General features: G+C 45.5%; 1 protein-coding gene across 1 annotated transcript in view; it reads left to right on the forward strand.

The window, feature by feature from the left end:
* The window catches only part of LOC143782321 (uncharacterized), a 140,794-nt gene that overhangs the window by 13,199 nt on the left and 114,914 nt on the right, over window positions 1-12,681 (forward strand). The window contains exon 4 of the mRNA XM_077269675.1: window positions 287-313. Within this exon, the coding sequence (XP_077125790.1) occupies window positions 287-313 (27 nt within the window). The remainder of the gene's footprint in view (window positions 1-286; window positions 314-12,681) is intronic.

Genomic DNA, 12,681 nt, shown 5'->3' on the forward strand with positions numbered 1-12,681 from the left:
CGAAAAAAAAACGGGAAAAAAACGCAAAAAAAATGTGGATTTCTTGCAGAAAATTTCCGCTTTTTTTCAGGAAATTTCTGCAAGAAATCCTGACGTGTGCACATATCCTAGAAGACGAAACAAACCTATTTTTGATTTTTAAATGTTTTTTTTTTTTTACTTAAACCACAGAGCAATCTCTACTCTAGATGAGAAAAAAAAATAAGTTTGTCTTGAAACATAATCTCAATTGTATCTGTTTTATTTTCTTTATTGTATAAGTTAATCCTTCTCTTTTTTATTTTAGGAGAGGCCACAATACTTAAAATGTGAGGTGAGTGCATCTGTAAGAAGTTGTTTTGTTAAGGTTCAAGGAATTGTGATGAATAAATAAATGCTCACATGAAAATTGAATAAACAAAAATGAATTTACGTAATAAAAGATAATAAATATAAACAGTCACTCAAATAGCCCATAATCATAAAGTCTTACATTAGTATGGTAGGAGTCAATCAGCCTGGTCTCTCTGCCCCATCTCTCCTCCATCTGTCTGTTTTAAGGTACCGTTACACTAAACGACTTACCAACGATCACGACCAGCGATGCGATCGTTGGTAAGTCGTTATGTGGTCGCTGGGGAGCTGTCACACAGACAGCTCTCTCCAGCGACCAACGATCAGGGGAACGACTTCGGCATCGTTGAAACTGTCTTCAACGATGCCGAAGTCCCCCTGCAGCACCCGGGTAACCAGGGTAAACATTGGGTTACTAAGCGCAGGGCCGTGCTTAGTAACCTGATATTTACCCTGGTTACCATTGTGAAAGTAAAAAAAAACACACTACATAATCACCTTGTGATGTCTGTCACGTCCCCCGCCGGCGGCTTCCCTGCACTGAATGTGTCAGCGCCGGCCGTAAAGCAGAGCACAGCGGTGACGTCGCTGTGTGTGACACCGATCCAGCGATGACAGCGGGTGATCAGCGACGAAATAAAGTTCTGGACTTCTAGCTCCGACCAACGATATCACAGCGGGATCCAGATCGCTGCTGCGTGTCAAACACAACGAGATCGCTATCCAGGACGCTGCAACGTCACGGATCGTCGTCATTCTCGCTGCAAAGTCGCTTAGTGTGAAGGTACCTTTACTCCCTTTTCTGTCCTATCTACTCATTTATATCTTAAACCAACCCCACTGAAACTTCTCTAAAGGCTTTGATGTCCCAATGTATGTGTACTGAAGCCTCCAATTAGCATAAACCTCTCCTGTGAAAGATCCAATCAGGTAGTTCTCATCTTTGAACTGCAAACAAATTACTGGTCATTTACATTCCTTTGTTAGGGTACTGTCACACAGTGGCACTTTGATCGCTCCGACGGCACGATCCGTGATGTTGCAGCGTCGCTTGATTATCGCTCCAGCGTCGTAGACTGCGGTCACACTTTGCAATGCACGGCGCTGGAGCGATAATTTCATGACGTAGTTGCGATGTAGAAGTCATACGGGACATTGGGAATATCGTGCACACGCTGCGATCATGCCGCCACAGCGGGACACTTGACGACGAAATAAAGTTTCAAACGATCCGCTACGACGTACGATTCTCAGCGGGGTCCCTGATCGCAGTAGCGTGTCAGACACAGCGATATCGTAACTATATCGCTGGAACGTCACGGATCGTGCCGTCGTAGCGACCAAAGTGCCACTGTGTGACAGTACCCTTAGATTGACCATCTGGGGAAATGTACATTTAGGCTTCAATGACATTCTGTGGACGCCATACAGTAAGGATATACTGAATATTATATAATGAACTTATTGAAATCAATATCGCTATAATTAGTATTTATTAATTGGAGTGTTGAAAAAATTTAAAAATATTACCGTATATACTCGAGTATAAGCCGAGATTTTCAGCCCACTTTTTTGGGCTGAAAGTCCCCCTCTCGGCTTATACTCGAGTCATACCCAGAGGTCGGCAGGGGAGGGAGAGTGGGGGCTGTCTAAAAATACTCACCTAGTCCAGGCGCGGTCCCTGGCTTCCCCGGCAGCAGCAGCTTCAGCTTCTTCCTGTACTGAGCGGTCACATGGTACCGCTCATTACAGTAAATGAATATGCGGCTCCACCTCCCATAGAGGTGGAGCCGCATATTTATTACTGTATTCAGCGGTAACAGTGACCGCTCAGTACAGTTAGAAGCTGCGGCGTCGGGGAAGCAGGGACTGCCCAGCGCCAGGACCAGGTGAGTATACGGGGAGGGGAGCGCAGCGCTGCGCGATAGTCACCTTTCCTCGTTCCGGGCGCCGATCTGTCTTCAGCAGTGACGCTCAGGTCAGAGGGCGCGGTGACGTAGTTAGTGTGCGCCCTCTGCTGAACGTCGGTGCTGAACATGGAGTGGCGCCGGAACGAGGTGCGGGTGACTATTGAAAGTGTCGGGGGCCTGACCGACGGAGAGGTGAGTATGTGATTTTTTTTTTTTTTTATCGCAGCAAATGGGGCAAATATCTGTATGGGGCATCTATGGGGCCATAATGTTTGTGCAGCACTATATGGGGGCCATAACGTTTGTGCAGCACTATATGGGGCCATAACATTTGTGCAGCACTATATGGGGCAATAAAGTTTGTGCAGCGCTATATGGGGGCCATAACGTTTGTGCAGCGCTATATGGGGGCCATAACGTTTGTGCAGCGCTATATGGGGCAATAAAGTTTGTGCAGCGCTATATGGGGCCCAAAATGTTTGTGCAGCACTATATGGGGGCCATAACGTTTGTGCAGCACTATATGGGGGCTATAATGTTTGTGCAGCACTATATGGGGCCATAACATTTGTGCAGCACTATATGGGGCAATAAAGTTTGTGCAACGTTATATGGGGCCCATAATGTTTGTGCAGCGCTATATGGGGGCCATAACGTTTGTGCAGCGCTATATGGGGGCTATAATGTTTGTGCAGCGCTATATGGGGCCATAACGTTTGTGCAGCACTATATGGGGCCATAACGTTTGTGCAGCACTATATGGGGCCATAACGTTTGTGCAGCACTATATGGGGCCCATAATGTTTGTGCAGCACTATATGGGGCCATAACGTTTGTGCAGCACTATATGGGGCCATAACGTTTGTGCAGCACTGTATGGGGCCCATAATGTTTGTGCAGCACTATATGGGGCCATAACGTTTGTGCAGCACTATATGGGGCCCATAACGTTTGTGCAGCACTATATGGGGCCCATAACGTTTGTGCAGCACTATATGGGGCCCATAACGTTTGTGCAGCACTATATGGGGCCCATAACGTTTGTGCAGCACTATATGGGGCCCATAACGTTTGTGCAGCACTATATGGGGCCCATAACGTTTGTGCAGCACTATATGGGGCCCATAACGTTTGTGCAGCACTATATGGGGCCCATAACGTTTGTGCAGCACTATATGGGGCCCATAACGTTTGTGCAGCACTATATGGGGCCCATAACGTTTGTGCAGCACTATATGGGGCAAGTGTCTGTATGGGGCCACAATTAACGATTTTAGGGCACCACAGTATATGAGGCAAGTGTCTGTATGGAGCATCTTATAGGGCCATAATAAAGGTTTGTGCAGCACTATATGGGGCAAATGTGTCTATGGAGCATCTTATGGGGCCATTATTAACCTTTATGCAGGATTATATGGGACATATTTTAATATGGAGCATCTTACGGGGCCATCATAAACTGTATGGAGCATTATATGGGGCTCCTGATTCAATATGGATATTCAAAAACACTTAATCTACTGATGTCTCAATTAATTTTACTTTTATTGGTATCTATTTTTACTTTTGACATTTACCGGTAGCTGCTGCATTTCCCACCCTAGGCTTATACTCGAGTCATTAAGTTTTCCCAGTTTTTTGTGGCAAAATTAGGGGGGGTCGGCTTATACTCGAGTATATACGGTACATACTACACAGAAGTGCAAAACCATATTTTGATAAATTTTTTGTTTGGTTTTAGCAACCCAATACCAAATATTCAGCCCATATCCTGAAGCAATACAGCAGTTTTTGAAAACTTATACAGTGGGGAAAATAAGTATTTCATACACTGCCGATTTTGCAAGTTTTCCCACCTACAAAGAATGGAAAGGTCTGTAATTTTTACCGTACGTGCACTTCAATTGTGAGAGACAGAATCTTAAAAAAAAATCCAGAAAACAACATTGTATAATTTTTACATAATTAATTTGCGTTTTATTGCATGAAATAAGCATTCGTCACCTACTAACTAGCAAGAATTCTGGCTCTCACAGACCTGTTAGTTTTTCTTTAAGAAGCTCTCCTATTCTTAACTTATTACCTGTATTAATTGTACCTGTTTGAGTTTACCTTTATAAAAAGACACCTGTCCACACACTCAATCACACCCCAACCTCTCCACCATGGCCAAGACCAAAGAGCTGTCTAGGGACACACAGGCCAAAATTGTAGACCTGCGCAAGTCAATGACCTGAAGAGAGCTGGGACCACAGTCTCAAACATTATCATTAGTAATACTATGCCATCATAGATTAAAATACTGTAGGGCACGCCAGGTCCCCCTGCTCACACCAGCACATGTCCAGGCTTGTTTGAAGTTCTCCAACGACCATCTGGATGATCCAGAGGAGGCATGGGAGAAGGTCATGTGGTCAGATAAGACCAAAATAGAACTTTTTGGTATCAACTCCACTTGCCGTGTTTGGAGAAAGAAGAATAAGTACAACCACAAGAACACTATCCCAACCGTGAGGCCTGGTTGGGGGAAACATCTTTGGGTGTGCTTTTTTGAAATGGGAACAGGACGACTGCACCATATTGAAGGGAGAATGGATGGGGTCATGTATCACAAGCCAACAACCTCCTGCCCTCAGTAAGAGCTGCTCTAGCTGGACCTTCCAGCATGACAATGACCTTAAACACACAGCCAGGACAACTAAGCAGTGGCTCGTTAAGAAGCATTTCAAAGTCCTGGAGTAGCCTAGCCAGTTTCCAGACCAAATTCAATAGAAAATCTTTGCAGGAAGTTGAAACTCAATGTTGCCAAGCAACAGCCCCGAAACGTGAAAAACCTGAAAAAGATCTGTATGGTGGAGTGGGCCAAAATCCCTTCTGCAGTGTCTGTGCAAACTTAGTCAAGAACTACAGGAAACGTCTGACCTCTGTAATTGCAAAAAAGGTTTCTGTACCAAATATTCTGTTTTTCTATTGTATTAAATACTTATTTCATGCAATTAAATGCTAATTATGTAAAAATCATACAGTGTGATTTTCTGGATTTTACTTTTAGTTTCTGTCTCTCAAAGTTGAATTATACAGTTATATTAAAAAGTTTGGGCACCCCTATTAATCTTAAGCTTAATGTTTTATAAAAATTGTTTTTGTTGCAACAGCTATTTCAGTTTCATATATCTAATAACTGTTGGACACAGTAATGTTTCTTCCTTGAATTGAGGTTTATTGTACTAACAGAAAATGTGCAATCTGCATTCAAACAAAATTTGACAGGGCAACGCACCAGAAAAATGACATTAATATTTAGTAGATCCTCCTTTTGCAAAAATAACAGCTTCTAGTCCCTTCCTGTAGCTTTTAATGAGTTCCTGGATGAAGGTATTTTTGACCATTTCTCTTTACAAAACAATTCCAGTTCAGTTAAGTTTGATGGTTGCCGAGCATGGACAGCCCTCTTCAAATGATCCCACAGATGTTCAATGATATTCAGGTCTGGGGACTGGGATGGCCATTCTAGAACAGTGTAATTGTTCCTCTGCATGAATGCCTGAGTAGATTTGGAGCGGTGTTTTGGATCATTGTCTTGCTGAAGGATCCATCCCCTGCGTAACTTCAACTTTGTCACTGATTCATGAACATTATTGTCAAGAATCTGCTGATACTGAGAGGAATCCATGCGTCCCTCAACTTTAACAAGATTCCCGGTGCCGGCATTGACCACACAGCCCCAAAGCATGATGGAACCTCCACCAAATTTTACTGTGGATAGCAAGTGTTTTTCTTGAAATGCTGTGTCTTTTTGCATAACGCCTTTTTGTATGACCAAACAATTCAATCTTGGTTTCATCAGTCCACAGGACCTTCTTCCAAAAAGAAATTAGCTTCTCCAAATGTGCTTTTGCATACCTCAGCCGACTCTTTGTGGCGTGCTTGCAGAAACGGCTTCTTTCGCATTACTCTCCCATACAGCTTCTCCTTGTGCAAAGTGCGTTGTGTACCGATGCACAGTGACACCATCTGCAGCAAGTTGATGCTGCAGCTCTCTGGAGGTGGTCTGAGGATTGTCCTTGACTGATCTCACCATTCTTCTTCTCTGCCTTTCTGATGTTTTTCTTGGCCTGCCACTTCTGTCCTTAACAAGAACTGTACCTGTGTTCTTCCATTTCCTTACTATGTTCCTCACAGTGGAAATTGACAGGTTAAACCTCTGAGACAGCTTTTTGTATCCTTCCCCTGAACAACTATGTTGAATAATCTTTGTTTTCAGATCATTTGACAGTTGTTTTGAGGAGCCCATGATGCCACTCTTCAGAGGAGATTCACACAGGAGAACAACTTGCAAGTGGCCACTTTAAGTAGCTTTTCTCACGATTGCATACACCTGGCTATGAAGTTCAAAGCTCAATGACGTTACAAAACCAAAAAGGTGCTTTAGTAAGTCAGTAAAAAGTAGGTAAGAGTATTTAAAACAAGAAAATGATAAGGGTTCCCATACTTATGCACCTGTCAAATTTTGTTTGAATGCAGATTGCACATTTTCTGTTAGTACAATAAACCTCATTTCAAGGCAGAAACATTACTGTGTCCAACAGTTATTGGATATATGAAACTGAAATAGCTGTTGCAAAAAAAAAACAACAATTTTTATAAAACATTAAGCTTAAGATTAATAGGGGTGCCCAAACTTTTTCATATAACTGTACCTATAATAAAAATTACAGACCTCTACATTCTTTGTAGGTGGGAAAACTTGCAAAATCAGCAGTGTATCAAATATTTTCCCCACTATGCCTATCTATGTAATTAACGCATAAGCTTAGATCCTCCAAAGGATGTGGTGCACTTTACAGCAACTTTCCTCTCTGGCTACTAAAGAAAAAAATATGCAATAGAACTGTATTTGATAACCAGAAAATTACTTCTTTAAATAAATTTTATTGAAAAACTCAAGATACACATTTTACATCTTTCAAATGACAATAATTCCATAGTATGTTACATAAAGTAACTCAGCTTCAATTCCCTAACCCACCCTAAACCCAAATCCCAAAATTCAGAGCAGTTGTAGATTAACAGAGTTTAAAATTTGTAGTAGGGGGAAAGAAGTAAAAAAGAGAATAACAATTAAGGGACACCATCATAAATATTCTCTCTAATTAGAAGGTTTGTGGGCAGCCCTGGAGTATCCAACCAAGGACTCAATATCTTTTTAGGTTTGCGAATAGTTAGTTTTATGATATACTCATTTTTCCCTCCATATTATATTATTTATTCTTCGTTGTAGTTCTCCCATAGGTGGAGGTTGCATGTCTATCCAATGAAATTCAAGAAGTTTATGCGCTTGAAATAAGATACGATAGATACCTGTGAATAGGGACAAGTCAGGATCCATTCCATCTTCAAATAATTCCAATATGCATATACGGTGATCTGTTAGCAATTTCACTCCATGCACCCTTTCTGTCAGGAGATGACCTAATTCCAAAATGGCCAATCTGTCTTCATTCCCACATTATATTCATCAAATGTGCCTCATCAATCCCATACCTAGGATATCGCTATGATGCTAGATGCTCAATCTTGTGTAAAAATCTTGGAATTTTGTATACTCTGTGAATTAAATATGCTTGGGAGATAATTTGGGAACAGTTTCTACAATCTCTCTCCATTGTCCATCGATATAGGGCCTACATCAGCCTCCCATATAGCTTTACCTGTCAGGGGGTGATTATCCAGCTGGGATGACAATAGGCACTTATATAATAGCCATTAAACCCTGTATGACATGTAGAAGCAATAGTATCTATAAGGGGATGATGTTGTATGCTAAGATCCATCAGAGCCAAGAGCGGCAGAAATGGTGTAGAAATTTTATTCAACGTGCACATAGCTTAAGGGACAGCTTTTGTAAATACCGTAATTGTTCTATCGACCAGATCCCTTTTTGCTCCCAATCTGAAAAACCCTTTAACTTTGAAACTTCACCCAGATTGGGATTATGCCATAGTGGTGTGTATTTGGTGAATACCCTAATACCCATAAGTTTCTTTCCTCTGTCTCACACTTGATACACTAACGCCAGTGTGAGGAGTAAGAGGATTTCCTCTGGGAGGAAAGATAGTGTCACTGGTACACCGTGTAACCCACCTCAAAAAGTGATTAAAAAAAAAATGTTAAAGTATGAACATATGCACTGCAGTGGAAAAACGACTTGCTCTGTTTTCAGTCTCTTGAGCTACTTTGGTGTTCAAAACTGTGATGAGGTTAAAGGGAACCTGTCAGCTGTTTTGGCCGTTATAAGATACAGCCACCGCCTTAGGGCTTATCTACAGCATTCTATAATGCTGTAGATAAACCCCCGATCCAACCTGAAAGATAAGAAAAAATAAGTTTTATTGTCTGGTCCGATGGGTGTCGCAGGTCATGCGTTTTGCGTTTCCATGCGGTCGCCGCACACCTAAAATCGCCGCATGCGGACACTTCCGCATACAGCGCATGTCCGTGCATACCCAATGTTAAAGATAGGTATGCAGGGAAACACAGCTGGCAGTAGGTGGAGCTTCACGGAGGACGCAAGGATGAAGTACACTGCCATCCGCAGTGCACAGCAACACAAGTCTGAAACCAGCCTAAAACCTATATGTTTGTCCCGCAAAAAAAAAAGCCCTCAGGGCCATATTGACAAAATATGAAAGTTATGGCTCTGGTAAGACTGGGAGCAAAGAATAAAAATACAAAAATGGAAAATTCCTAGGTCATGAAGGGGTTAAACAACTGCCAGTCAGCAAACAATTAGGGTACCGTCTCACAGTGGCACTTTTGTCGCTACGACGGTACGATCCGTGACGTTCCAGCGATATCCATACGATATCGCTGCGTCTGACACGCAGCAGCGATCAGGGACCTTGCTGAGAATCGTACGTCGTAGCAGATCGTTTGGAACTTTCTTTCGTCGCTGGATCGTTGTGTGTGACAGCGATCCAGCGATGCGTTCGCTTGTAACCAGGGTAAACATCGGGTTACTAAGCGCAGGGCCGCGCTTAGTAACCCGATGTTTACCGTGGTTACCAGCGTAAAAGTAAAAAAAAAAACCAAACAGTACATACTCACATTCCGGTATCTGTCCCCCGGCGTTCTGCTTCTCTGCACTGTGAGCGCCGGCCAGCCGGAAAGCGAGCACAGCGGTGACGTCACCGCTGTGCTTTCCGGCTGGCGCAGACACAGTGCAGAGAAGCAGAACGCCGGGGGACAGACACCGGAATGTGAGTATGTACTGTTTTTTTTTTTTTTTTTACTTTTACGCTGGTAACCACGGTAAACATCGGGTTACTAAGCGCGGCCCTGCGCTTAGTAACCCGATGTTTACCCTGGTTACCCGGGGACCTCGGCATCGTTGGTCGCTGGAGAGCTGACTGTGTGACAGCTCCCCAGCGACCACACAACCACTTACCAACGATCACGGCCAGGTCGTATCGCTGGTCGTGATCGTTGGTAAATCGTTATGTGAGACGGTACCCTAAGTGGCTGTTTAGTGCCACTGGTCAGCTCCTGTACACAAACCTTATCTATTTATATAATTGCCTTAAAAAGAACCTGTCACCCCCCAAAATCGAAGGTGAGCTATGCCCACCAGCATCAGGGGCTTATCTACAGCATTCCAGAATAAGCCCCCGATGTGTCCTGAAAGATGAGAAAAAGAGGTTAGATTATACTCACCCAGGGGCGGTCCCTCTGCGGTCCGGTCCGATGGGTGTCGCGGTCCGGGGCCTCCCATCTTCTTATGATGACGTCCTCTTCTTGTAGTCACGCTGCGGCTCCAGCGCAGGCGTACTTTGTCTGCCCTGTTGAGGGCAGAGCAAAGTACTGCAGTGCGCAGGTGCCAGGAAAGGTCAGAGAGGCCCGGCGCCTGCGCACTGCAGTACTTTGCTCTGCCCTCAACAGCCGCAGAGCCGCAGCGTGACTACAAGAAGAGGACGTCATCGTAAGAAGATGGGAGGCCCCGGACCGCGACGCCCATCGTATCGGGACCGCCCCTGGGTGAGTATAATCTAACCTCTTTTCTTTCTCACTTCTTTGGGGGACATAGGTAACAATGGGTGTATGCTGCTGTCGCTAGGAGGCTGACACTATGCAAATAAGGAAATGTTAGCTCCTCCTTGGCAGTATACACCCTCTGACAAGTACAATGCTACTCAGTTTTTGATTAGTGGCTGTAAGAGGTTGACCTGGATCTAACCGTCAGATCTGCATTATTTTCTTTACAGGGTTTTCGTTTTTAATCATTTTCCTTTCTCTTTCAGATTCACTTCTTCGTGTAACAGAGTGCAGATTCTCACTCGACATTTAAGCGACCGAGAGAGCAGTGTGGTACTCCCACATTGCCCACTCTCGGACCCGCTGTTAGGACTTCCGTCCCCTGTCACCCTTATGGGTGTTTCAGGGTGACTTCTTGGTGGCCAGTCCTTGCCTTTTCCCTTCCTCACCTCTCTCCTCGGAGAGGGCTGAGAGAAAGACTGTTGTCATCTATGGTGACCTCCCCCCTTCTCGTAAGGGGTTGAGGCAGTCTTCTGCACCGTCCGGAGATGGTGCGGGAAGGGGGAAGGAAGATCTTACTCCCAGGACCCTCTTCTACGAGGGATTCTGACGCGATCCTCGGACAGCAAGGAGCCGGATTCAAGCAAGGTGGCAAGTGGGACAGAAGCCCCCACCCCCCACGGCAGCGCTCACCGGTCTCTAGATTTCAAATTCCCGCCTAATCGCGCGATTCCCAGCATTTTGCAGCCTTCTCCTCTCGTTAGGCCACGCCCCCTTGCCGGTCTAGGCCTATCAGCGCTGCACTTTCATTTTCTCCAGCGCCGGACACGCCCCCTCTACTGTACACTGCCTCGGCTCTCCACTCCGACACGCCTCCTCAGGCGTGTCAGCCTATCAGGACGTCTGTTTCTTTTTTTGTATAAGCCCACACTTCTGCGCGCCCGAACACAGATTTGCCCACCGCTCGCTCAAACGTCACATGGCCAGAGAGAACTGCGTTCATCTTGGCGGGCTCCTGCTGCGTCTTCAGGATTCGGAGGGGGACACAGTTCCTGCGCTGCTTCTGCAGTCGCTGGGTGACTGGTAGGCTCTGCATTCCCTGCCTCCTTCCTCGGCTTTACTCCCTTCATCCCTTCAGCAGCATCGCCTTCTCAGCGTTCTGCTACAGCCCTCTTCAGCAGTATCGCCTTTATAGCGTCCTGCTGCAGTCCTCATTCAGGCTCTACCTATGCCCAACCCCACACAGGCCTCCAGCTACAAACCTACAGTGACCCATTACGCTTGTGCCCGCTGTAAGAAAAAGTCGCCTTTCTGTCTGTCCTGCAGTCCTTCCACCATGTCTGTCCCTCAGGAAGCTCCTATTGCTCAGGATGAGTGCACTCCCCCTCCCCCGGAGTGGGCTGTTGCTATATCTGTCAGTCTCAGACCTGACAAAAGTGTCCAGGCCCTGGAACGCTTGCCACTTCTAACTTCTGCCACAAGTGCCACGAACGCCTCCCACGGCGATTCGCTCGCACTTGACCACGACCCGCACAGGGTCAGATTGGAGAAAGGATCCAGAAAGAGGACTCTGTCTAGCTCCTCATCCAGCTCTCCGGAACCCGCGGCACCATCTAGAATACCCCTCTCCACCCGTTCCCTGTCGTCGGACGTCGGGTCGGATGTACTTTCGCACTCAGTCTGATTCAGATACAGATCAGACCTCAGGCACGCAGGACATGGTAGATAGCCTTATTTCGGCTATTATTCAAACCCTTGAACTTGAGGAGGATTCCACCTCCCAGGAGGACTCCGTTTCATTCAAACGGGTGAAACGGCCCTCTAGAGTTTTTCCCAATCACAAAGAGTTTGAGAATACTACCTCTAGACACTGGGAACAACCCGTAAAACGTTTTCCAGGAAGAAAGCGTCTGGATATCTTGTACCCCTTTAATCCAGAGCTAGTCAGCAAGTTGTCTGATTCCCCTAAGGTAGACCCGCCTGTCTCTCGCCTATCCTCGCAGACAGTTCTGTCTATCCCTGATGCAGCGTCTCTTAAGGACGCTACGGACAGGCAAATTGAGGCTTTAACCAAATCAGGCTTTGAGGTGTCCGGCGCCTCTCTCTGCCCGTATTTCGCCTCCTCTTGGGTGGCGAAGGCCGTGTCTGCCTGGGCCAAGATACTTCGCAAGGGCATCGTTGCTTCGGCTCCTTCGGAGGAACTAGCTAATTTAGCAGACCAGATTGCACACGTGGGGAAATATCTGTTAAATGCCTCCTTGGATGCGGCTGCTTGTTCCGCAAGAGCAAAGGGCAACATCATTGCCATTAGCTGTGTCCTTTGGCTGAAGGCGTGGAACGCTGACCTCGCTTCTAAAAAGTCTCACTGGCCTTCCGTTCAAGGGCTCCAGGCTCTTCGGCACTAAGA

This window comes from Ranitomeya variabilis, chromosome 6 (assembly GCF_051348905.1).
Source record: "Ranitomeya variabilis isolate aRanVar5 chromosome 6, aRanVar5.hap1, whole genome shotgun sequence".
NCBI lineage: Eukaryota > Metazoa > Chordata > Amphibia > Anura > Dendrobatidae > Ranitomeya > Ranitomeya variabilis.